The 24,360-nt window shown below is 39.0% G+C and overlaps 1 protein-coding gene across 4 annotated transcripts; it reads right to left on the bottom strand.

Moving 5' to 3' along the window:
• Positions 1-592: 592 nt before the first annotated feature.
• sult4a1 (sulfotransferase family 4A, member 1) lies at positions 593-20,068 on the bottom strand. 4 transcript variants are annotated; one of them, XM_062065601.1, is made up of 8 exons: positions 20,028-20,065; positions 19,816-19,889; positions 14,661-14,791; positions 14,334-14,414; positions 13,374-13,500; positions 13,165-13,259; positions 5,542-5,680; positions 593-1,407 (listed from the first exon to the last, which is right to left on the bottom strand). In XM_062065601.1, exons 2-8 carry the CDS (start codon positions 19,880-19,882, stop codon positions 1,262-1,264), a joined length of 786 nt encoding a protein of 261 aa, XP_061921585.1. In that variant the 5' UTR covers positions 19,883-19,889; positions 20,028-20,065; the 3' UTR covers positions 593-1,261. The 4 variants fall into 4 exon arrangements, with proteins under 4 accessions (XP_061921585.1, XP_061921583.1, XP_061921586.1 ...); XM_062065602.1 differs by adding an exon at positions 3,034-3,108 and having other exon boundaries at positions 1,272-1,407; positions 19,816-20,068; XM_062065599.1 differs by having other exon boundaries at positions 19,816-20,068.
• Between the last annotated feature and the right edge of the window lie 4,292 nt (positions 20,069-24,360).

The following is a 24,360-nucleotide window of genomic DNA, read 5'->3' as shown; positions in this document are numbered from 1 at the left end:
GAAAACCCAATATCTAAGTTACATTAAAAGCAGTGTGGGTGGCACTGGGAGCAGGGGGGTAAAGTGTCTTGCCCAAGGACACAACGGCAGTGACTAGGATGGCGGAAGTGGGGATCGAACCTTGAACCCTCAAGTTGCTGGCACGGCTACTTACCAACCGAGCTATACCGCCCCAGTAAAAGAGTGCGGGTACTAGACTGGCCTGCCTGTAGTCCAGACCTGTCTCCCATTGAAAATGTGTGGCGCAATATGAAGCCTAAAATACCACAATGGAGACCCCCGGACTGTTGAACAACTTAAGCTGTACATCAAGCAAGAATGGGAAAAAATTCCACCTGAAAAGTTTCAAAAATTGGTCTCCTCAGTTCCCAAACGTTTACTGAGTGTTGTTAAAAGGAAAGGCCATGTAACACAGTGGTAAACATGCCTCTGTACCAACTTTTTTGCACTGTTGCTACCATTAAAAATTCCAAGTTAAAGATTACTTGCAAAAAAAAAAAAGGTTTCTCAGTTCAAACATTCATTTTCTTGCCTTTGCAGTGTATTCAATTGTATATAAGTTCAAAATGATTTGCAAATCATTGTATTCTGTTTTTATTTACGAATTACACAACGTGCCAACTTCACTGGTTTTGGGTTTTGTACATGGAAGAGATCCTGTAGATGGTCAAAGGCAGACCAAGTCCAGGTCCATGTGAGAAGACACGCAGTCATAAGGAAGTCAAATGACAACATAAGCGGTGTGGACCTCTGTGATCGCATGCTTAGCTTCTATCACATGGCAAACTGAAGCAAGATTGTTTGTGATTTTCTTTCATGTTGCCATTACAAATTCCTGGATCCACTACAAGTCTTACATCATAACAACCAATCAGCAAAAAATACTGAACAACTCCTGGACTTTAAAGAAGACAAACAGGAGAACCTGAAATGCCATATCTAATGTGGACATGCTGTTAAATCTTAATGTGACTTGTTTTGTTTGTTCTTTTTATCCATAACTGTGTTTGTTTTCAAAGGGCTTCATAAATAAAGTTGGTATGGTATGGTATGGTGTAATTGTACATTAACTCATGTACAATTATAAAACATTTCACAGGTGTGTTTAAAACCAATTGGAGTGTTACAATAGACTGATGATGAGGGATACTTGAATAACATGTAAATTCATGTCATGATACGTACTTAAGCACACAAACGTGTAAGGCTCTTGCACTGGGAGTTAAGTGAGCAGTTGTTTGGATTGGATTGGATTGTGAAGTTAATCAGTTGCCGGGTGAAAATCAGTTCTTTCTCCCAGGCCGAAATGAAAGTTCAGGTTGGAATTTCCCATCTTCTGTCTGTACACCGCATCAAACTTTTCATTCATTGACACAGTGAAGACGTCCTTCCACAGACCCACATGACCTGTAACGAGCATATGCAAGGGGTTCGAGAAATAAATCATTAATAACAATTGTTAAAAACAAAAATATCAATATTTTTTACTTATACACTCGAAGTTCGATATAGCGTGGTCCAATATAACACTATTGTGCCATTGACTCCGAATTTTCGCCCATTTATTTTCCACCAGAGTCAATCGCGTTTTTTTCCACCAAATTGTCGCTTATTTACAAACTTACTATCATAACCTTTCCTCTCCAGTCATGTCCTGTGTTGAGGTACTCAACGCGACAGTTACGCGTCTTCATTGCTACACTAAGACTTTCTTGATGTTTGCCGTTGGCGACCCTTTGAGTTCCCGTTAGCTTCCCGCTGTGCTAATGCCCTGCATGTTTTTGTGCCTTGTACTGGAATTAAATAAGCATTCTTACCTGCAAGGTGCTTCCTGCCGTGCTTTGCATTCTGGGACACACGACTTTCGCAGGCATGCGACCAGATCGTAACACTTAAGTCTTTATGAAAGTCTCCAAAAAGAAGGGATTTAAAAAAAACTAAATATCGACAAGTGATGTCCATACCTACTGGTGGATAGTGTCCACCCCTTCTGTGACATGGGAGAACAATCCACCGTTCACGTCACATCACGTGGGAGCACTATCCACCAAGTAGGTTAAGGCAGCCGAGCATCAAAGCAGAACTTTATCGAAAAGAAAAGGGTAAAAAATAAGGAGACCCTGCCCCAAGTGGAGGAGTTCAAGTACCTCAGATCGGTGTGGCGTCTTCAGTAATGCGGACGCTATATCGATCCGTTGTGGTGAAGAAGGAGCTGAGCCGGAAGGCAAAGCTCTCAATTTAACGGTCGATCTACGTTCCCATCCTCACCTATGGTCATGAGCTTTGGGTTATGACCGAAAGGACAAGATTACGGGTACAAGCGGCCGAAATGAGTTTCCTCCGCCGGGTGGCGGGGCTCTCCCTTAGAGATAGGGTGAGAAGCTTTGTCATCCGGGGGGAGCTCAAAGTAAAGCCGCTGCTCCTCCACATCGAGAGGAGCCAGATGAGGTGGTTCGGGCATCTGGTCAGGATACCACCCGAACGCCTCTCTAGGGAGGTGTTTCGGGCACGTCCGACCGGCAGGCGGCCACGGGGAAGACCCAGGACACGTTGGGAAGACTATGTCTCCCAGCTGGCCTGGGAAGAGCTGGACGAAGTGGCTTGGGAGAGGAAAGTCTGGGCTTACCTGCTTAGGCTGCTGCCCCAGTGACCCGACCTCGAATAAGCGGAAGAAGATGGATGGAAGGAAAAGGGTAAAAAAATAAGGATTTTTATTTAACGCAATCTCAGGAATAACGTGATTGGTATTTCATGGACACCAACGGCCGCGTTATATCGAACGTTGACACGGCCAAAGCCTAATTTTAGCAAGTAAACAATGACAACACACCTTACGCTGTCTAAAGCTGGGGGTCTGTGGTGAGATGAGGAACTGAGCAGCACTTTGCTGGTTTTTGTTATTTATTTTGTGATTCTGTGATTATGTCTTCGTCATTTAAGACTGTCTTTGTCATGTCAGCCTGTTTTTAAACTACTTGTGTAGGTCAAATAGTTTACATTAACTATTTTCAAATCAAATGAAGTAGAGCTCACCTGCAATGAAACGTGACAAACGGCCAACTGAATATCAGCTATAGACTTCCATGGGCTCAAAACAAAATGAAGAAACTGAAAAACAAAGGACAAACTTGACGTACAGCATAATGAAACATTGACATTAAATAGAAAAATGATAGTAAAATGTAGATAAATTAATGACAAAAGAAAAAAAAATGACAATGGACACATGACTGCAAATTAAAATATGAATCTTAAAATGTTTATTTTATTATTTTATTTTCTCTTGGATGTTTAGAAAGAAAACAGAACTCAAAATGATTCAACCCCCATTTTAGAGATTGATAAGCAAACATTAAAATCATGCATTAGTAACCAACAAATTTAAATAGCTCAACCAGTATTAGATACTTTATGCAGGAAATGACTAATTGTTACAATAGTATCGGAAAGTGCTTCTCAAATTGTGAGTCGGGATGCCCTGGGAGGTTTGGGGTTTGGTGGGTGGATTTGCGAGCGGCAGGGGAGATTTTCAATATTTGTGTTTACAGTAGGGCTGGGCGATATGGCTGAAAACTGTATCACAATATACGATTTGTATATTGAATGATATTGATAATTATTGATATTTTATAACCTTTGAGTGTATGGTACAGGAGAAATATATATTAAATGTTAAGATTTTTTATTTCATATGTAACCTATCTCTGATTATAATCCCCTCAGCTATTAAAGCAGAAAGAAAAGGAAATGTCAACACAAAATTAAAAACACTCAATGTAAACAAACCTGTAAAATCACAGCAACCACATAACAAAAACCTCTGTTCCGGCAAACACTGAGGAACTTTTTTTCCTAGCGTACCAACACATCGACGTGCTACGGTATTATCCGTGAGCTAGCTACGACGAGAGATAAGCTAGCTTCTTCATCAGCAGCTGAATTGCATTTGAGTTTGTAATGCACAACAAAATGCGATAGGACACCAATCTGTACTGACTGAAAAACATGAAAAATTATATTAAAGAATTTGTAAAGTGTTAGCCCACATTTCATGTTTTCTTTGTACACAGCTTGCTCGACGGCGTATGCACTGTAGTTGTACTAACACGCGTGATGTGCTGCATGCATCATGATCAATATTGAAGGGGACTCACTCGATGGACAGCTCTTTGTTTGATCCAGCTGGCAGAGTAAGTTTTTTTCATTAATGTCGAAATAGCTTGGTTCCAAGTTAGACATTTACACCGTCAAAGTCACGCTGACCTCACTCTCGGCTTTCCGTCTGCTTCAACATTTTACTCTCTCTTCGTGCTCGCTTCTAGAAGCAGTAATTCATCCTCCGTATATTCAGCTTCAAAAAGATAAGGTTGTAAATCCTCATGTGTCCAAAAATAGTCATCTTCCAAGTCTGCCAAGATTAGAACGCACTCGCTTTTGTAACTTGAAGTAGGAACACGCAATCTGTTGCCGGAAGTCGGAAGTGTGCTGCTATGGAAACGGAAATAAATGCGCCAGTTCCGTAAAATGACGAAAATACGGTAAATATTGTACATATTACATATTGTTATGGGCGAGTCTGTTACTACATTATTGCAGCGTGTATATGAATCATTGATGGAGGGTTTTGTCACGGCGTGGTCTGGAACCCACAATTCTCCCGCAGCAACATCCCACACTCTGTATGCCAGGAAACGCCCCCGCATGCGCCGAACGCTTCACGCCCACGCTTCGCCGCAGCTGCAGATTGTCAGCGATCAGCGCACCTGGCAGCAATCAGGAGGACAGCATAAAGACCAGTCGCTTCTTGGAACCTATGCCGGAACGTTGTTAACTCTCAGTGGTAAGCATTACGTCTCTGGCTTCCCTCTTGTTGTCCTCGCACTTGTTCTCCGTGTTCTTTTGTCTATTTGACTCATGTCCCTTGTCTCCCTCGCAGTACCCGCCTTGTTCCGTGTGCTCAAGCTCTGTGCCTCGACCTCCATCCGGATTTCGGACTGCCTCCCTCGATCCTCGACCCTTGCCTGGACACGGACCTTGTCGTTTCTCTCCTGCCCTCGACCTCCTGCCTGTCCTCGGACTTCCTTTGTGCCTCACCCTTTTGGACTGACGAAGAATTCATCCATCACGCACGTACAACATCCTCTGGTAATATTTACACGGTTAATTCCACACTTAGTCCTGCAACCAACACGTAGAGTAGCATACACCTCCCACACAATCATCAAAGGTTACAATAAACCTGGTAACCTGAGTTTCTTCGTGGTGTCGTCTCCTTCCACCCCTCACGTACATAACAATTTTGAAGTTATGGTTGCCTAAATGAATATGTACTATATACGTACATCGACTATTTGTTTACTGTATATATGTGTATACCAATATAAAGTTCCAATAATGTAGAAAAATGTCATTTCTGCTTTTAATGCAATGATATCTAATTATCTTGTAATAATTTACAAATGTTTGTCCATTTACTTGACCCTACAAATGGCAAAAATCGTATCACTGAAATTTTTTACTCAAAATTTCTCTTTTACTCACCCCTACCAACTGACTGCACCTCCGAGCTGCAACACTGCTCAATAAGCTGGTTGCAGCTCTCCACCAGGGCCTCGTGCTGAGCCTTGTCACATGACACACCCAGGAACCATGCTAGCTGCTCCACCAAAGCCCCAAGATCCTGAAGGATGAATAAGAAGTTAGTTCCATCCATCCATCCATGTTCTACCGTTTATGGATATAAAACATTTTTTCGGGTTAGCCTGAAACGTTTCTCTTTTTTTTTTTTTTTTAAAGCAACCTTTTTACTAAAGTTAAAACCAGTAGATTTAGTACTTAAAACAATGTAGTGTACTCTTATTTAAAATAATAATGGAGTAACTATTCACATTAGAAGAACTGAAGCTGACGAACATCTCTCTGCAGTCGTATTCAGTCATGTGACTTTTGAGCTGAAGTAAGAGAAAGTAGGGGCCACCAAACCATCATGACTACTTTGCAGAAAACAGCGTGCTAACTATCGAATTACTCCAAGGGATCTAGAACTCCACTATACGAGCAAAAAAAATCTACATATGCAATTGTATAGATTCCTATACGTTATCAAAAAAAGTTTTGTGGCTTGAGCTCAAGGATTATCCATCAGTCGCATTCCAAGACACGTTTAACTATCTGGTGCTCCAGACATCATTCTACACGTCAAAAGAGAGGAAAGCTTGGAAAAGCACGACCTATAACTTCTTTGTGTGTGGCTGGGTCCTGGAAATTGGTACCAAGATTTTCCCAGATAAATCATGCATCGTTAATGCTCGGGTAAGGTTACATTTCATGATTTAACTTTGTGTCTTGCTAGGACGCATCCTTGCAAACAAACTGCCTTTAGCACTCGATAGCCTTGATTCACTGATGTTGATTATTGGTCTGTTGTCATATGTGCTCTGATAAATAACAGGGAGACAACACACAACCCTATTACAGCTCACTGTAACTCGGCCATGTTTGTAATTGTTGTTGTACACGTCGTTATGAGTACGCCTGTTTTCCCCATCTTTATCAAAATATAACTACAGATCTCAACGGTGTGTGTGTGCCGAAAGCTTGATTTATGTTTGTTGCCTTTGGTGAAAGCTTAACTTTTCGGGTTTTGCTCACATTTGCCTTTTTACTTAGATTGTGTTTTAAAAAACTGCAAAACAAGATAAACCAAAAAAATAAAATCAAGATAATACTTAAATGGGATATACTAAACCAGTGGTTCTTAACCTGGGTTCGATCGAACCATAGGGGTTCGGTGAGTCGGCCTCGGGGGTTCGGCGGAGCCTCTGCCGCGGAGATCAAGACACACCCAACTCATCGTGAAAATAAAAACTTCTCCCTATCTGCGTATTATGGATACCCCCAAACAATGTTCCCTCTAATTTTCCATCTGATTTGCAGGTGTGTAATTTGTTGTGAGTTCATGCACTGTGTTGGTTTTGTTCTTTGAACAAGGTGATGCTAATGCATGGTTCATTTTGTGCACCAGTAACAAAAAAACATAACTTTGTCTTGAATTTGAAAAAAAAAACATTTTATTTTTCACTAAAGAAGGGTTCGGTGAATGCGCATATGAAACTGGTGGGGTTCGGTACCTCCAACAAGGTTAAGAACCACTGTAAACGTTAAAAGTCTATCGAACAAACCTGTAACAAAGTGATCACTACAAACATGTACGTTCTTCAACTTTGCCCGCTTGGACTGGCGTGATATATTCGAGAGACACTTTTCTCGTCGTCGCTTCGTAATATCTTGACATATTTCGCCCTTCTTGATTACCTCTTAAGGGACTCTAAAACCATATATCCTTTTCGCAATTTGAACGGTTCTAACAGCCTAAAACAAAGCATGGCGCAGTGGGTAGAGTGGCCGTGCCAGAAACCTGAGGGTTGCAGGTTCGCTCCCCGCCTCTTGACATCCAAATCGCTGCCGTTGTGTCCTTGGGCAGGACACTTCACCTTTGCCCCCAGTGCCGCTCACACTGATGAATGAATGATAGGTGGTGGTTGGAGGTGCCATAGGCGCAAACTGGCAGCCACACTTCCGTCAGTCTACCCCAGGGCAGCTGTGGCTACAAATGTAGCTTACCATCACTAGGTGTGAATGAATGATGGGTTCTCACTTCTCTGTGAAGCGCTTTGAGTGTCTAGAAAAGCGCTATATAAATCTAATCCATTATTATTATTATTATTATTATTATTATTATTATTATTAAGGCATTTTTCTTCAAGAAAGGCAAAATGCCGCCCAGACAACAGACTCTCGCTGGCCCCCCACTTGGATTCTCACATAGTTAATGAGCCAGACGTGACGTCAGGTGAATACGACTTATTGGAAGTGATAATGGTGTGATGTTTTAAACAGAGGCGGCTGCTGCATGTTTTTTATTTATTTAAAAAAAAAAAAATTTTTAAATAAGTTGAGCTAAAAATATTTTGATTACGTCTTGCAACATCCTTCCCAACTTTTGTATTTACAGTAGTTTTCTTGTTTGTCATGCTCTACTTGTGTTGTGGTCATTTTCTATTCCTGACTGCATTGTACTTTGTTTCATTCCCAGATGGCGTTATGTCAGACGCTGGGCCGCACTGAGAGGCACACTGGCACGCATCCAATAATTACCGTGGCTTCTTAAGCACACAGCTGGAACAGGAGGAGGCAGGATCGTTCCTGTACTTTGACATGCTTCAGGACTGTTGTTTCCTGTTTAGTCCACCACCAATTCTTATGATCACTACAGCCAAAGGAGTAATGTTACTTCTATCGTTTTCCCTTTCAAAAACGATTTCCTATTTTTTTTAACCTAACATCTTCAGAACTCTCCGATCAAGGTTTTATGCTGACGATTACGAGGATCCATGAGTGAGATCGACCGATACAAACCACATGTATTAACTGTAAATTTCTCAATTTGTTTATGATGAGATACTCCCGATTTCCAGTTCACCTTCGTATAGAGTACACACTGCGCCTCTTTACCATCACTGTCTGCATGGTGACACCCCCACTTAGCTCACTGAATACTCGATGCTTTTAGTCAGTTACTGTAATACTTTCATATTGTCCTTTACTAGCTTTGTTATCAAATGAGCATGTTTTATTTTGAATTATCTTTTTAGGTGGCGCTTTGAGATGTCAATACATTAAATAAATTGTAGCACTTCCACTTATTATACAATACAGAGTATAGTATAGAAATGGTGGCTGTGTCACAAATGGAATGCTTCCCTCAGTGCACTTCAATAAGTTAGCATATTGTGTACCAGAGGTGGGACCAAGTCATTGCTTTGCAAGTCACAAGAAAGTCTCAAGTCTTTGCCCTCAAGTCTCGAGTCAAGTCCCGAGTCAAGACAGGCAAGTCCCGAGTCAAGTCCAAAGTCAAGACTGGAAAGTCTCAAGTCGAGTCCCAAGTCCTGCATTTTGAGTTTCGAGTCCTTTCAAGTCCTTTTAACCACAGACTAATATTTTTACACAGATTGTGTATGCTTTTAAAACGCTGTATTTATTTATTAAAACAAGTGCATTTGAAATTGCAGGAAAAAAAATAGTGCTGACATTGCAATTCATAATAGCACTATTAACCAGTCATTTTAATAGTTTAAACAATTTTAAACATTTAACTCATTCCTTTACAGAATAAACACATTTGCAAAAACAAACATTAACATACTATTGGTTGTATTTTATGAAAATAATATTACCACAGAGTTGAGAAGGAGCAAAGATCTTCAATATTTGTATGTGAAAATCACAAATAAATCTTCTGGGGGAGGATGACGCCCCTACAGGGGTTTGGTTTACAAACTTTCAGCCCCACCTAAAACAAAATTCACCAGCCGCCACTGATTATGATGCATTCTCATTTTAGGCAAAATATAAGACAATACTTTCTTAACAGTATAATTGTAACCAGGAATAAGTCTTCAAGTAACAATATTCAAATACTAACATTGTTGGGTAAAACAGCATTTGGTTTTATTCTGAATGTAGTGAAACAAATTGGTGGTTTTAGCTGGTATAATGACTTTCAGGTGTTTATATATGTTTAAGTATTTGGCAGACGCTTTTATCCAAAGCGACATACATAAAAAATACATACATAACAATCACTGTAAACATTAACATTTAAGGGAAGAATGTAATACAAAATATCAATACAAAGTGTCAAGACAGAATAAACTCTCTGCTGCTGCAGCAACAGAGATACAGTCTATAGGTCCCTAAGATATATAGATATCTAATGTATTCATACATTGTTTATGTAGGATATACGCATGTATATATAACCTAATCATATTGTTTCTTCAATTTAAAAATAGTTTACCGTTTTTTCCCCCTTCTCTGGGATTATATTCCCAGTTTTGATCTCGGACGTCTGGTCACTTATAGCGTATAAGAATATTATATTACTGTTAAGCAAACTATGAATAATAAAACTCGCCAAAACATGTGTCCGTTATCATAGCTACACGTATGACAAAAAATCACGTGAAAATCAGTGGTATTCAGTGAGGTAAAATGAATTAAATGCGCTGACAATTCATTGCTCCTGCCAAATGAATTGCACTGAGTGGAGCAGATCACCACTCCAAGATGGCGGCCCCGCGTCTCGTCTGCGCCAGTAGGCAGTAGCGCTCGATGCTGCGTACCCTTAGAACATGTCTATGGTTATAACGTTAGCAGTGAGTTTACAGCCTCACTGATTTAACTACACAGCAAATAAAAGTCATGTTACTTAGCCAATAAACGTTAGCTTACATTCAAAACGTACCCTTCTTTGTGCAACTTCAAATGTCGAACGAAGTTGGAAATTGTTGCGTCTCCGTCTGTAATATTCGAACTGCGTGATTTGCATACGCAATTCGTTTTTTGTTGACCAAGTCGTAGTTTTTATACCCGAACGAAACCAACTTTGGCATAATTGTTTCTCTCTGCCGCATTGTTTGACAACTCTTGTTCGGTGGTTGTCCTGAAATTTGATTGGATGAATGCTGTGTGATGAAAACAACGTATAACTAATTTGATTGGCTGTTTTACTGACAGCACACCAGCTGACAAGCAGCACACACGCTGATAGACAGACAGACATGTACAAAATGAAAGATACGGAGCGCTCCCAAATAACTTTTTAAGCTTTGGGTTTTGGGGAAAGTAGCAAGTCATGTCAAGTCAAAAGGCTCAAGTCCAAGTGAAGTCACAAGTCATTGATGTTAAAGTTTAAGTCGAGTTGCAAGTCTCTTTACATTTTGTCAAGTCTAGTCTAAAGTCATCAAATTCATGACTCGAGTCTGACTCGAGTCCAAGTCATGTGACTCGAGTCCACACCTCTGTTGTGTACCCTTACGCCGATTTTGACAGTTTTAGAAATTGCGATTACTCGCCTTCAGCTAAGTAGACAAGATGGCAACTATCAATGGTGCCAAGCAGAGGTGTGGACTCGAGTCACATGACTTGGAGTCGAGTCAGACTCGAGTCATGAATTTGATGACTTTAGACTCGACTTGACAAAATGTAAAGAGACTTGCAACTCGACTTAGACTTTAACATCAATGACTTGTGACTTCACTTGGACTTGAGCCTTTTGACTTGACATAACTTGCTAATTTCCCCAAAACCCAAAGCTTAAAAAGTTATTTGGGAGCGCGCCGTATCTTTCATTTTGTACGTGTCTGTCTGTCTATCAGCGTGTGTGCTGCTTGTCAGCTGGTGTGCTGTCAGTACAACAGCCAATCAAATTAGTTATACGTTGTTTTCATCACACAGCATTCATCCAATCAAATTTCAGGACAACCACCGAACAAGAGTTGTCAAACAATGCGGCAGAGAGAAACAATTATGCCAAAGTTGGTTTCGTTCGGGTATAAAAACTACGACTTGGTCAACAAAAAACGAATTGCGTATGCAAATCACGCAGTTCGAATATTACAGACGGAGACGCAACAACTTCCAACTTCGTTCGACATTTGAAGTTGCACAAAGAAGGGTAAGTTTTGAATGTAAGATAACGTTTATTGGCTGAGTAACATGACTTTTATTTGCTGTGTAGTTAAATCAGTGAGGCTGTAAACTCACTGCTAACGTTATAACCATAGACATGTTTTAAGGGTACGCAGCATCGAGCGCTACTGCCTACTGGCGCAGACGAGACGCGGGGCCGCCATCTTGGAGTGGTGATCCGCTCCACTCAGTGCAATTCATTTGTCAGGATCAATGAACTGTCAGCGCATTTAATTCATTTTACCTCACTGAATACCACTGATTTTCACACGGTTTTTTGTCATATGTGTAGCTATGATAACGGACACATGTTTTGGCAAGTTTTATTATTCATAGTTTGCTTAACAGTAATATAATATTCTTATACGCTATAAGTGACCAGACGTCCGAGATCAAAACTGGGAATATAATCCCAGAGAAGGGGGAAAAAACGGTAAGCTATTTTTAAATTGAAGAAACAATATGATTAGGTTATATATACATGCGTATATCCTACATAAACAATGTATGAATACATTAGATATCTATATATCCTAGGGACCTATAGACTGTATCTCTGTTGCTGCAGCAGCAGAGAGTTTATTCTGTCTTGACACTTTGTATTGATATTTTGTATTACATTCTTCCCTTAAATGATCATGTTTACAGGGATTGTTATGTATGTATTTTTTATGTATGTCGCTTTGGATAAAAGCGTCTGCCAAATACTTAAACATATATAAACACCTGAAAGTCTTTATATCAGCTAAAACCACCAATTTGTTTCACTACATTCAGAATAAAACCAAATGCTGTTTTACCCAACAATGTTAGTATTTGAATATTGTTACTTGAAGACTTATTCCTGGTTACAATTATACTGTTAAGAAAGTATTGTCTTATATTTTGCCTAAAATGAGAATGCATCATAATCAGTGGCGGCTGGTGAATTTTGTTTTAGGTGGGGCTGAAAGTTTGTAAACCAAACCCCTGTAGGGGCGTCATCCTCCCCCAGAAGATTTATTTGTGATTTTCACATACAAATATTGAAGATCTTTGCTCCTTCTCAACTCTGTGGTAATATTATTTTCATAAAATACAACCAATAGTATGTTAATGTTTGTTTTTGCAAATGTGTTTATTCTGTAAAGGAATGAGTTAAATGTTTAAAATTGTTTAAACTATTAAAATTACTGTTAATAGTGCTGTTATGAATTGCAATGTCAGCACTAATTTTTTTCTTGCAATTTCAAATGCACTTGTTTTAATAAATAAATACAGCGTTTTAAAAGCATACACAATCTGTGTAAAAATATTAGTCTGTGGTTAAAAGGACTTGAAAGGATTCGAAACTCAAAATGCAGGACTTGTGACTTGACTTGAGACTTTCCAGTCTTGACTTTGGACTTGACTCGGGACTTGCCTGTCTTGACTCGGGACTTGACTCGAGACTTGAGGGCAAAGACTTGAGACTTACTTGTGACTTGCAAAGCAATGACTTTGTCCCACCTCTGGTGCCAAGTGTCCAAGCACTCAACATTTTATCAATGAGAACAAACAGTGCACTGCATTCTGCTGTTAGGAACATGACTTATGCACTCCAAAGACTTGAAGTGTTAATACACAAGTGCACCAATTGAGACACGGCCTTACCTTGTACATGTCTTCATATTTCAAAAAGAGGACATTAGAGTCCATACGATGTTCCCAAAATTCTAAAACATGTTCAAACCAGGAACCATATCCCACTACAAAAAAACAAAAACAGGTAATTTTGAGTTTGCCGTCGTCTCTGGACAGTCCAACAACCAGATCAATAACTGAGTTCAATTAGTATAGAATCTGGTAACTGCCATACTTACACTTTTCATTCATGAAACGCTGGCAAAACTCTTGGAAGGTTCCTCGGTAGCTCATGGTCCTAAGAGATCGGTGGAACTGGTAGTAGGATACTACCAAGTCTTTTGGGTTACGAGCCATGTATATTACCTGCAGCGAAGGATATTGAGAGTTTTGGGGGAATAACACATCTCTTATGATGCGGGTTAAGGTTCAAAAGGGGAAACAATACAAAGGGCACCAAGAAATTGCATAGCAAAAGTACTGATGCTTGGTGCCACAAACACTGTGGGTTCGCCTTTATCACTTTTTTCCTAAACAAACATACTACAAAAAAAATAAAAAATAAATATAAATATATATATATATATATATATATATATATATATATATATATATATATATATATATATATATATATATATATATATATATATATATATATATATATATATATATATATATATATACTGTATATAAATTTCATTCAGTGCAAGGCCCATGCTGCCTTGTGTTATTGTAAGAATGTTATAACACAACAGAGAGGGATCTTGTTGATAAAAGTTGCATTACCTTTAACATAACAGGCATCACTTAATAATTTAAAAATATTAAGATTCTAGCTTTACTTGCAATCAACGGCTACATGTATGTTCTGTCTCCCTGTAATGTTTGTCTGCTCTTGAATGGGATTCTGTTGAAAATCTTAATTTCCCCTTGGGGATTATTAAAGTAATTCTGATTCTGATTAATACAAATAAATATTTATATTTTCTAACAGATGAACTCAACTGTTTCTGCTGCAAGCACAGGAGGATCTGAGGACAGTGTGAGTTCTCATATAAAAATGCACAACAAACACTGCTGAGGACATTAGGGCATTGACAAAAAGACTACACACTGGATTGAACAACATTAAATTTGACGAATATTGACACTATAAAAATGGAAAGTTAGGAGACATGAGCCAAAATGGAACTGACCTTTGCCTCTCCATTGTGTATTCCTGAGGGAAGGAATCGGTAGGGAAGATGACTTTTGATCAGGCGGGGGGACATAAGCTCCTGTAGAAATAATTACGGTAAAAATAATTAGAAAAACATTCAGGGACTTTCTTCCATTCATTTATCCCTTGTCTTCTTATCTTTTGCTCATTGTGTTGCATGTTTAGCTATACCGTCCTCCTTAAAGGGGAACTGCACAAGCGAAAAGTGTCCTTCTTGCTGTGGCACAACACTGTTAACTGTTGCTTGGTTTTTCCATACATGGGCTACAAATCAGAATACCGTACTTAACAAGATTTTAAATACCTTTATGATGTCCAGGCCTGGTTGAGGGTACTCTAAGACAGGCAACTGTTCATCAATGTTCATTAGGCCAATTTCATTTGGGTCTGCTCCTTGACTCACAAGATACACAACCTCTTGAAGTAGACTGGTGCCTGCAGTGACAGGAAGCAAAAGCACATTAGTGGATAATGACACATAATGGTAAAAATATACAGTGTAAATTAGGGCTGTGAAAAGCTACGTTCTGATTGCCTGAGTTGAGAAACTACTGAAAAAGACAATATCTAGGATTACATCCCTTTTTGTCAGCGTTTGTCAAATGTCAGACAAAATAATCCAACACATTTCCCACAAAAATACTGTTTTTATTACATTAAGTGCCTTTAAAAATATGACTTATTGCAACCAAAATGATTTGTTGTTTTCAAATATTCCACTGCTGGCAACTTTGATACAAAATATTCAGATATAATTAATAAAACATCCAAACAAAATTATTTACAAATAAATTATTAAAAGGAAAATCATCAGCTTGCTCCACATACACTATATTGCCAAAAGTATTTGGCCACCAACCAAATGATCAGAATCAGGTGTCCTAATCACATTTATACAGCCACAGCTGTATGAAATCAAGCACTTAGGCATGGAGACTGTTTCTCCAAACAATTGTGAAAGAATGGGCTGCTCTCAGTGATTTCCAGTGTGGAACTGTCATAGGATGCCACCTGTGCAACAAATCCAGTCGTGAAATTTCTTCGCTCCTAAATATTCCAAAGTCAACTATCGGCTTTATTATAAGAAAATGGAAGAGTTTGGAAACAACAGCAACTCAGCCACGAAGTGGTAGGCCACGTAAGCTGACAGAGAGGGGTCAGCGGATGCTGAAGAGCATATTGCAAAGAGGTCGCCGACTTTCTGCACAGTCAGTTACAAGAGAGCTCCAAACTTCATGCGACCTTCCAATTAGCCCACGTACAGTAAGCACAGAGCTTCATGGAATGGGCTTCCATGGCCGAGCAGCTGTACCTAAGCCATACATCACAAAGTCCAATGCAAAGCGTTGGATGCAGTGGTGTAAAGCACGTCGCCACTGGACTCTAGAGCAGTTCTCTGGAGTGTTGAATCACGCTTTTCCATCTGGCAATCTGATGGACGAGTCTGGGTTTGGAGGTTGCCAGGAGAACGGTACATTTCGGACTGCATTGTGCCGAGTGTGAAATTAGGTGGAGGAGGAATTATGGAGTGGGGTTGTTTTTCAGGAGTTGGGCTTGACCCTTTAGTTGCAGTGAAAGGAACTTTGAATGCTCTAGGTTACCAAAACATTTTGGACAATTCCATACTCCCAACCTTGTGGGAACAGTTTGGAGCAGGACCCTTCCTCTTCCAACATTACTGTGCACCAATGTACAAAGCAAGGTCCTTAAAGAAATTGATGACAGAATCTGGTGTGGACGAACTTGACTGGCCTGCACAGAGTCCTGACCTGAACCCGATAGAACACCTTTGGGATGAATTAGAGCAGAGACTGAGAGCCAGGCCTTCCCGACCAACATCAGTGTGTGACCTCACCAATGCGCTTTTGGAAGAATGGTCGAAAATTCCTCTAAACACACTCCGCAACCTTGTGGACAGCCTTCCCAGAAGAGTTGAAGCTGTAATAGCTGCAAAAGGTGGACCGACATCATATTGAACCATATGGGTTAGGAATGGGATGGCACTTCAAGTTCATATGTGAGTCAAGGCAGGTGGCCAAATACTTTTGGCAATATGGTGTGTGTGTGTGTGTGTGTGTGTGTGTGTGTGTGTGTGTGTGTGTGTGTGTGTGTGTGTGTGTGTGTGTGTGTGTGTGTGTGTGTGTGTGTGTGTGTGTGTGTGTGTGTGTGTGTGTGTGTGTGTGTGTGTGTGTGGAAAAAAATATACTTTAGTTCGATCGACCACCTACTCCTCATTCTTGACGTCAGAGTAGATGATTAGATGGCAGACCCTATGAAACAGTTAGCCCAGTGTTTCCCACACATTCATTTATTTGTGGCGGCCTGCCACGAAAGAATTACGTCCACCACAAATAAAATTTAAAAAAAAAAAAATATATATATATATATATTTTTTTTTATTATTATTTTTTTTTTAGTCCTGTCCAGCTTCTGAGGCAAATCATATAGTTGATGTAGATGCCCATATAGGCTGTTCAGATTTACTTTACAAAAGAGAAGTGTAGGATACTTCTCTTGTTGCCTTATTTGTATTTGACCACTACTGTTTTCTGTTTATTTGTTACTGACGGTGGCAGGACACCTCTGCCTCTGTTTCACTTTATGTTGCTGGTAAATAACATGGTTGTAGTAGTAGGCTAAAGTTAAATTATTTAGTATGCACTAATTAAAGGGGCAGAGCTTTAAAAGACATTTTAGCTTTTATATTATATAAGATATATTTTTTGTAAGAACCACAATTAATAAATATATTTCAGTGAATAACTTATTGTTCAAATCTGTATATAAATATGTACATAAAGTGTTGTAATTATATTGTAAAATGGATGGATGGATGGATGGATGGATGGACGTTTAAAACAAAACTGTTATTATTAATTAGTAAGTATACATTTTTGAGCCTTTTTAGATAAAATCATATCATTGTAGTAAATTATGCAAATTACTCGATGATGTCATGGTGAACACGCCCATAGCCACGCCCATAGCCACGCCCCCACCGCCACAGGTATCTCTGCAGTTTATGGGAAACACTGGTTAGCCCCTTTGTCCCTGTAGCACATTGTAGAAACAAACAAAAAAATGCCAAAGTGCAACAAAAAAAGAGCATAATGTAACAGGAGTAAGCACTCCCGTATAAGATGAGAGTTGGCCGTCCTGTGGACATTTTCTAAAAGCCGTTAAAACACATTTGTTTAAGCGTGCGTTCCAGTAATATTCCATGATCATTTTTATTTTTTTATAAATTATTTTCATTATCATATTTAATCTGCAATATCTCTGCTGTTGCATTATGCTATATCAATCAATGTTTATTTATATAGCCCTTAATCACAAGTGTCTCAAAGGGCTGCACAAGCCACAACGACATCCGCGGTACAGAGCCCACATATGCTGATATTTGATTATGCTGTTTGTATTTAAACCATGTGAAGCACTTTGGGAGCTCTCTCTGTGAGAAGTACTATATAAATAACATCTACTTACTTCCTTACATGTGAATAGCTACTAATAACTAATAATAACACAAAGATGTGTCTTTAAATATATATGTATAGCGTTTTACGCCCCCTAAAAACTTGTGAACATGCGTCACCCACCCACCTTCGTCATAGCTAATTATGCAGATTCCCAATTCTTGGGGGGACAAAATAAGCAGTGTCTGAAGTGCACAAAAGTTTGATGAGCTTAAAATCCTACACTTAATCACAATTTAATGTGCTCAATAAAACAATAAGAAGATTGAAAATGTATGTGGACTAATAAAGAAGAACGGCACCTTTTTTTGGAATTTTGATGAATGACTCATAATTCTTGCAAAGAAAAAAGGGGGTAGAACGGAGTGTCTTGTCGGGTTTTTTTCGCCATTTCCGTGTCCAAGTTGTCTATCAAAGTGTACCAACTTCTCAGTTTATGTCCAAATCATTGTACTATCAAGGTGAGAGGCATGATTTATAATGTAGTATCAATTTCCACAAGCTCAGGAGCGAAAAAGCAGCTCACCGGCTGATGATGTCAGGTCACAAAATATTAATGGGAGTATTGTTGGCGCTTTTTGGATAGTTAATTATTGGGTTTCATGGTCGGAATAGACACAATCGAAGCAATGATGTCATGGCTCCCAAAGACTCTATTGCAGCGGTTCTTAACCTTGTTGGAGGTACCGAACCCCACCAGTTTCATATGCGCATTCACCGAACCCTTCTTTAGTGAAAAATAAAATGTTTATTTTCAAATTCAAGACAAAGTTATATGTTTTTGGTAACACTTTAGTATGGGGAACATATTCTAAGTAACAAAGACTTAATTTAGAGTTATTTGGTTAGGGTTAGAGGGTTAGGGCCAGGGTTAGGGTTATAATAAGGCCATGCCGAATAATGCATTAATAAGTACTTAATAATGACTAGTTAAGAGCCAATATGTTACTAATTTGTATGTTGATAAGCAACTAATTAATGGTGAATATGTTCCCCATACTAAAGTGTTACCATGTTTTATTACTGGTTCACAAAATGAACCGTGCATGGACATCACCTTGTTCAAAGAACAAAACCAACACAGTGCATGAACTCACAACAAATTACACACCTGCAAATCAGTGTGACTTCTGCTGTTGCCGTATTCGTAATACGCCGTTAGGGAGAAGTTTTTTCCTAGTCACGTCCGTTGTGTCCTTGGGCAAGACACTTCACCCTTTGCCTCTGATGGCTGCTGGTTAGCGCCTTGCATGGCAGCTCCCGCCATCAGTGTGTGAATGTGTGTGTGAATGGGTAAATGTGGAAATACTGTCAAAGCGCTTTGAGTACCTTGAAGGTAGAAAAGCGCTATACAAGTATAACCCATTTATCATTTATTTATTTATTATTTACATGATGAGTCGGGTGTGTCTTGACCTCCACCGAACCCCTAAACCCGACTCACCGAACCCCTAGGGTTTGATCGAACCCAGGTTAAAAACCACTGCTCTATTGTAAGCTGACTTTTATTTACGTTCATATACAAGTTAGAAAGCATTTTAAAAAAGACGTGTGTTCTTGTCTCTCATAAGGATTGTGAATTATAGGCAAAATTCCATAAAAGTGCAGTTCCACTTTTAATGGCATGTCAACTGCTGCACAAGCATAAAGAGAAGCCACAGAAATTACAAAGCACTAATTTTTACGGGGGGGAAAACTGTGGAATATATGACAGGTGCACCAATGTTCTAATTGATCTTTTAATGAAATGTAATTGCTTATATTGGTTTCACTGTACCACCGTAACGATACAGCTTTTTCTATGGTTATCATCACACTTGTCCTCTTTGCCATCAGTGGTAGCCTTTATTAAGATTCTAAAACCTTGTCACTGCTGTACCAAAGTTAAATGGCCTTCAAATGACGTGTTTTATTTAGCACAGGCTGCTTGTTGAGCTGTTTTTGCTCATGCTAATTGTTGAATACTACGTGAAGATGTGTTACCTGACTTCGGGTAGGTTATAATCCATATGTCACTCCCTCTGATGGAGAAGTTGGCGATCTCCTCCATCTTTCCTCTGCAGAAGGGAGGCAGACGAATCCCATCAAACTCGAAGTATTTGCTGTCAAACTCGATCGGTGTACTCGGCGTTTCGACCTCACTCTCTGCCATCGTAGTGTCAGAACACTTATATCAACATGAGCGATATGTTTACCAAAATGCGGTATGCTTCATCCAATGCAGATTCGTCACTGCTTCCGGGGCAACAAAAGTGACGTAATGCTCTCACTGGCCTTTTAACAGCATCAACGATGTGCGCATGCGCAAAACTCACTAGCCACATAACATGATCCACTTGCGATTTTAAAACGTTTTACAGTCACTATTCCTCGATCACATTTTAACACGTAAATAAAATATAATTGTGCTTAACGTAAATATATTTTAGCATATGAAGTTTATTTTTCTCTAAAATACTAATTCATGTCTGTCATGAAGTGGTGGTGACGAACCCCAAGATGCAGAGATGACAGGCTTGGTACAAGAAAACATTGTTTTAATGTTAAAAAAAAAAAAAGCAAGGAAAACACAAACCAGAAACCTTTCATTGACACAACCTGAGCATTGACTTGATGCTCGGCAACAGCAAGTGCTTCTTGGAGCAGTCTACAGACATATTCTGCATGAACACTGAAGTTGTTGGACTGACTGCTGAATCTCTTACTTTTGAGCCTCGTAATTGTCTTGATTTCAGCCAAACTGAATGTGATGATTTCTCAATAAGACTTCCTAAACATAAGCACTGTCTTGTATGTTTGTTGGGGTGGTCTTGTTGAATTAGAAACAAAAATCGTTGGAAATGGTTGGAAACACCACATCGAAATCACCTCAAATAGAAACGTTGATGCATTGGCAGTTCATAAGTGCTCGTCTTTAGGGTTGTTCCGGGTGTGGACTCTGACAAAACATATGCCATAGTGTTTAACGCTTGGAATTGTTCACAAATACTTCCCAAACAAAAATATGGACTTGACTTTCACTGCAATAAGTGCTTCTTGTTGGTGTAGTGTTCTTGAGTACCTAAAAAGGAAGGACCTCCAGTCCAAGTCTGCTTCATTGACCCAACCTAAGCATTAACTTGATGTGCTTCTTGTTGGGGCAGTCGTACAGACATATTCTGCATGAACACTGAAGTTTTTCAACAGACTGCTTGATCACTTCAAAGAGACAAACTGGTATTTATCATTATTTTTGATTGTCTTGATTTCAGCCAAACAAAGTGTGATGATTTTTTACAATGAGACTACTAAACAAAAGCACTGTCTTTTATTTTTTTTAAATAAGTGCTGTTTGTTGGGGTGGCCTTGTTGAATTTGAAAAAATCCAATGTAAATTAATGGGAACATCACATCGAAATCATCTGACCCCAAATTTTAAATTCTTAAATGCTTCTCTTTGGGGTTGTTTTGTGTGTGTAGACTCTGAAAAAACATATGCCCCGATGTTTACTGTTCGGAATTTGCCACAAAATACTTCCCAAACAAAAGCACTGACTTGGCTTTCACTGCAGTAAGTGCTTCTTGTTGGGGTAGTTTTCTTGAGAACCTAACCAAGAAATAGACTATCCCCAGGAGACAGGAGAACGACGTACAAGTAAGAGTCTTTTACTGTCCACAAAACGGCACAAGGTCCGGCAGGGAAGTGCATGAAAACAATAAACAGCATATAAGGAGAGCCAGGCAGAGTGTGTGACATTTAACACAAAATAATCCTCCAGCACTGATGAAAGGGCAGAGCAGGCATTTATAGAAGCCAGCTGATTGACAACCACTACCAGGTGTGGCCAGGCTGCCAATCAACAGTAGGTGAGGGGAATGAGCACTCAGGGAGACATGCAGGAAAAAGAACCAAAAATAAGAGTGCCACACAGGAAATAAACAAACTACGGAAAAGACGTGATGTGACCGATCATCACAAAACTGTTGACACTTGCAATTATTTTAGATTTTCTTGATTTCAGCAAAACAAAATGTGATGACTTCTCAATAACTCTACCTAAACATAAGCACTGTCTTCTCTTTTTAGAGTGAGGGTTGTTTGTTTGGTAAGCCTTTTTGACTTTAAAAAATCCAATGAAAATTGTTGATAACCACATTGAAATCAAATCACCCCGCTGATGCTTTGGCAGGTTGTACGTTTGATTTAAACACCGGGTGTGATAAGCCCTTTCGCTGTCTGGGATGCGTTGAGACTACAGGACTGATCACCCTGGGGATCATTGCACTCCTGGTGGTGATTTCCATATTTAATTTTCAACAACAATTGATCAAATCACTTCAGGGTTCGAATCTTTATCTTGCTTTTTAACATTTCCAAGCAAACCTTCTGCTTGATTACTGTTAGTCCATTGTGTAGGAGCATGTGCCCTTAATTCTCTCATTATGCCATTACAGATTTACAAGAAGGATCCAAGCCACCCGTTGCAAGCCATTTCCAAATCGGAGAGCTCATCCATGCCTGAAGTGTGGCGACTCGTCACGAGGACGTCTGCAGCGACGACCACTACACTACACTACACTACACTGTTAGCTTAAATTGTTTATCGTTTAATTTCATTTCGAACATGCATATGCAACATGCAACATGGTGCATCACAATTTCAAGTTTCTTTTTTTAAACATGTTGAAAAAGGCACAGCTGGAAGAAGCAAAGCTTAAGTAATCCTACACTTTTTCTAATTAATAGCAATTACTTACACATGTATTCACTTCGTATTCTCAATTTGTACACAAATTATTCCATAAATAATACATTTCTAAAAATAAATAAATAGTAAAGTAAATCGTAATTCACATAATGAGATGAATACGATTTTCTAATTTCCAATAAGTTCAAAATGTTTATCATGATTCTTCTCCTTTGTACTTTGTAAACACTTTGAGATTTAACAGTTTCTTAAACTGGATCATAATAGTACATTGTTTTACTTATTTACTTATAATCCATTACATAATTGAATTCCACATACTGATATGCTAAAGGTCTTGAGTGTTGTACGTGCATACGAATGCTTTAAATTAAATTTTTCCCTAAGGTTATATTTCTCCCCTTTTGTTGAGAAGAATTGTTGTAAATTCTTGGGTAGCAGGTTATAGTTTGCTTTATGCATAATTTTAACTGTTTGCAAATTCACTATGCCGTTGAATTTGAGTATTTTTGATTCAATAAATAAAGGTCTCTATTTCCAACATGATGTATTATTCTAATTGACGCTTTTGTAACACAGTTAGTGATTGACGCGTACTAGTTATTTCCCCATATTTCTACACAATAACTCAGATAAGGTAACACTAGCGAGCAATAGAGAATATGGAGTGATTTGTTGTGGAATAGATATTTTGCCACCTTATGCTGTATATTTTTTATATGAGATTTCCAGTTAATTTAATCATCGATTACTACACCCAAAAATGTGATTTATTTTACTTTTGTATTGTCTACTTCGATTATTTGTCATTGACTTTCTCTTCTACTGTTACCAAATAGCATTAATTTAGTTATACTAAGGTTCAAGGATAGTCTGTTTTTGCCATAGCATTGTTAGCTTACACACACGACAGAAGTAAGTGCGAGTAACCTCTGCTTCGTAGGCCACGGACGAATGCTTCAATAGCTCATTCAAGAGCCTAGCCATTCGCATACACCAACCTGCGGCTAAAACATAAAATGAATTTAGTCGGCCGCCATCTGGCGACCTTCATGTCGAAAGACCCAATCACCCTCCTATTCTAGTTCTTGCTCTGTCCAAACTGAGTTGTTGACAGCTCGAAAAAGCTGCAATTTCCGATTGTGATTGATAAAACCTTTTGGTGTAAGAATATGGATGTTTTCACTGTGTCTTCAAAATATTAATTTCTTGGTATATATGTGACCAAAATGGGGGGAGTGTTCTGGCTAAGTTAATATTTTAGTCATCTCTTTATTCAAACCACAATTGAAGTCTAAGTGCTTGGGTGTGTTTCTTTGTCTTAACTGCATTGGTCTGGGTTCTGTCAAAGATAAGACACTATTATAGCCCTGATACATTCCCATGAGATGTCTCTAGTCTGTTCTTCTTACACCCTAACCCAGGGGTGGGCAATTAATTTTTACCGGGGGCCGCATGAGCTACCCGAGCACTGCTGGAGGGCCACATCGACAATATTTCAATTAAATTTTGCTCAATATTATTTTTGATATATACCGTAAGATAAATAATAATAATAATAATAATAATAATAATAATAATAATAATAATAATTAATAATAATAGTAATACTTCAACATAGTATGTGTAACAGCATTCCATGACTAATATAAATAAATTAACATTAATAATAAATGACAGTAAAATAAGCACACGTATGACTGAGGAGTCATAGCGTAACTTTGTGTGGTGTTTGAGTTGTCCGACTTTTTGTGTGGCCATAAACGCACCAGTGGTTTAGTGCTATGCGTGTTGGTGACAGATGACAAGTTGGTTTTGGCCTGGTTTGTACGGCAGAAAA

Source organism: Entelurus aequoreus, linkage group LG12 (assembly GCF_033978785.1).
Source record: "Entelurus aequoreus isolate RoL-2023_Sb linkage group LG12, RoL_Eaeq_v1.1, whole genome shotgun sequence".
NCBI lineage: Eukaryota > Metazoa > Chordata > Actinopteri > Syngnathiformes > Syngnathidae > Entelurus > Entelurus aequoreus.
This window is presented reverse-complemented; position numbering and strand designations above follow the sequence as displayed.